The sequence below is a fragment of the Camelina sativa genome, chromosome 11, assembly GCF_000633955.1.
Source record: "Camelina sativa cultivar DH55 chromosome 11, Cs, whole genome shotgun sequence".
In the NCBI taxonomy this organism is placed as follows: Eukaryota; Viridiplantae; Streptophyta; class Magnoliopsida; order Brassicales; family Brassicaceae; genus Camelina; species Camelina sativa.
In genome coordinates, this window is record NC_025695.1 from 12,843,942 (window position 1) to 12,847,279 (window position 3,338).

The following is a 3,338-nucleotide window of genomic DNA, read 5'->3' on the forward strand; positions in this document are numbered from 1 at the left end:
TAAGTAGGTGATACCCCGTGCTACAACACGGGATTATATATTTTGTTAACATACATCTGGTACTGATCTTATACTTTATAAGAGAAGGACGCAAGTAGGCTGTACATAGATTCAAACCAAAAGTTGATATAATTTTCCAAGTTCCATGCTCCAAATCAGCTTCAAACTTCTTGATATGATCCTTTCTCACAGTAGCTTCTATTTTGTCACCCTATATAAGCAAAAAAAAACACTTAGAAAGAATTGATATTAATCGATTAGTAAAGGAATATCTAAATTGATATTTAAAATACATACTGTTTCGTCAGCCAGAATCAGTTCGATTGATTCACCAAGTTTAGCGGTATTCATTCTCCAACTGTGGAGAATTTTAACTTGAATACGCCAAGCATTTTTATATGGTTTCAGATCTTTCAAGGGAGTGTATGAAAAAGGAAGAGCCATCATTTTGTCTAACAAATTTAAATGTCTTCTTTAGTATAATATTTCAATAGGAAGCTCTGAATATATTTATAGTCAAATTAGGTAGATTTATGTTATCATTTAGAAGTTAAGATTTGATATTTCTAATATACGCAAAACATATTTACTTCTTTGATTCGTTACAACTGAAAGATGAATATTCCTTTTTAAAATTTTATCGTAAAAGATTAGAGAATAATTCTAATCTCGGAAATCAAGCAATTTAGTAAGATTTGGTAAGATGAATATTCGTTTCCAAAGATTTTATTAAGATCAATCTCGGTAATTAAGAAATTATCATAATTTTTGGTAATTAAAATATATGGTTTTAATTTATATACCTTAAAGGACAATGAAGTCCGAGTGTTTGCCTCTAACGATAACTTTGTTTGCCTCTAACGAATAACTCTGTTTGGTGACGGAAATAACTATTCTTGAACCAAACCAAAAACAGGACCCGAATATTATAAACATGGAGTACAAACAGATCCGCGAGTTTTATTTCTTCTGTTTCCGGGTTATACAGGATCCGCGTCCCGACCCGGTAGTAATTTGTTAGTCGACTCAAGGGTATAATGGTCATTAATCAAAATCGTAACTATAGGTTAATTTAATTAAATTAAGTGATTCTCTAATCAATTTTAATGCAAAACATACCAAAACAAAGTCATGGTCCAATTTGAGTCTAGTGAGTACTTCAGCTTTAATAGAATAGATGTTATGTAGATATAATGTTATTTTCTTAATTAACTGTCCTATTATGTTTCAAAAAAAAAATATTTCTTTTGACATAACTTATGTTATTCTTTTTAAATTTATTATTCACTATTTATTTATTAATAATTATACATCTTAGTGAATTACTTTTTTGTTTATACATGTCAAAATCTTATTGAAAAAACATGTATAATATAAGTAACGTACAATAGAAAATATATTAGTTTTGTTAATTTTCTTTTTTGATTTAGAAATTTTTTTTAGATTTAATGTTAATTTTTTAATTAGCTATTTTGAAAAATAATGATTTTTTGACACGTGTCAACATCTCATGAGTGTATTTAACATCTGTCATGAACATACGATCTAGAAGATTGAGATCGAGCAACATCGACCACATACATGATCATTGTATGTTTTTTTTTTTTTGTCAAACATCATCGTATGTTCTACAGCATCATTTATGTAGGAACATATTCCGTACGGTACGGACATGCAAATTGCGTCTTTAAAGAAAAATTAAAATTCAAAAGAAGTCTTAGTTTATGTTATAGTTGTTTTTTTCTATGGTATCCAAAATAAAAACCAGAAAATACCAATATAATGTAAAATGGAGCCCGTAAACTTTTTGGAAATTTATAATATAATAATGTTTAACAAATAGACCAAAATGTGAGACTGCATCAAACAAAGATAATGATAATACGATGTTTATATTTTCAAATGGTGATTATGAAAATTCTACTTAAATTATGCCGTATACAGAAGAGCGTTTCCACGTTTTTAAAAAGAAATCACAAATATGATAAATATCACGATCNAAAAAAAAAAAAAAAAAAAAAAAAAAAAAAAAAAAAAAAAAAAAACATCAAAAAATTTGAGTATTCTTTTAGTTTTTGGTATCAATGTTAAGTACTTTTGCCTTTTAATTGTTAGGCAATATACAACGAAAGATTGCCAAAGAAAAAATTGTAACTTTATTATAAATATTGGACGGTTGGACATAATAATCGCGTTAAGATGTACCCACCAAAGAATATATTAGGTAAGTATTAGCAAAACTGACACTTAGGCCAACCTTTTAAAACATAATATATAATGTGTATGTATAGATGTATGCATATAAATATGTTAAGAAAGGAGTGATCAAGAGCAATTCACAAACCAATCACTTCATACCATATCTAGCAATCCCTCTCATATATAATAGTCTCATGGCCACTAAATTCACCATCCTCACTCAAACCCACCGCCCTAAAACCATAATTTCAACCCCAAAATCTCGTCGATGCAATCGAAACAAACCAAAACCATCCAAATCCATAAGCGAAAACATGTTGAACAACGTTTTTCCTCGCAAAACGCTAGCAGAAATCTATCATAATAACATAAATTTGCACCCTCATACTAATCTACTACTATATACTGAAGATGGTCAGTCCGTAAAAGAAGATGAGGAGATGAATCAACAAGAACACGGGAAGGTCTCGAACTCCAACTGCAAAGATGGTAAGTCGATTACCGTGACGGGAGATTTGAGACGTGATGTAGCTCGATTAAGCTTGTTGTGGTACATGAAATGTTCCATAAGCTTTATATTAAGGAAGGCAAGAGCGTTTTACAATGAGTTTTGTTGTGATACGTATGTTGAGAGTAGCAGCGATATGGTTGTGGTAGATCCATATTTTTCAATTCCGGTAATTAATTAATAGCTCAAATATACGTAATACTTATAAACTGTATTATAATTAGTAAAATGTTTCATTAGCTTTGTTGTGCTGTAATGTGTTGTAATGTGTTGTACGTCCACATAGATGTGTAAGTAGACGTCCATGTATGTAACTAATTTTTTAGTTATATTAATCCCGTGTAGTGAATTATGTTTCTATGTTAAAAAAGAAATGTTTCTATATACTTATTATCATCTGCACTTAAAATCCCACAATTTAATTTACGTATGCAGTAGACAATAATTAAAATTAAATATTTTGGAACATGTATGACACATAATATTTTTTAAGAGAAAGTGATTTTTCAAATTTTTTGTTATTAAATTTTGGATTTTAAATATAAAAGTAAGACTAGAATCATCATGTGGAAATTAACATATTTTTTTATCAAGTTTACAATATTTTCTCGAAAGACATTAATTTTTTAGC

The 3,338-nt window shown here is 28.8% G+C and overlaps 1 protein-coding gene across 1 annotated transcript; it reads left to right on the top strand.

The window, feature by feature from the left end:
* LOC104723104 lies at window positions 2,326–3,095 on the top strand. Its single transcript, XM_010441415.2, has one exon. The coding sequence runs from the start codon at window positions 2,394–2,396 to the stop codon at window positions 2,886–2,888; it is 495 nt and encodes a 164-aa protein (XP_010439717.1). The 5' UTR covers window positions 2,326–2,393; the 3' UTR covers window positions 2,889–3,095.

Coding starts and splice junctions, on each gene's coding strand:
- LOC104723104 (XM_010441415.2), top strand. CDS start 2,394: ATGGCCACTAAATTCACCATCCTCACTCAAACCCACCGCCCTAAAACC.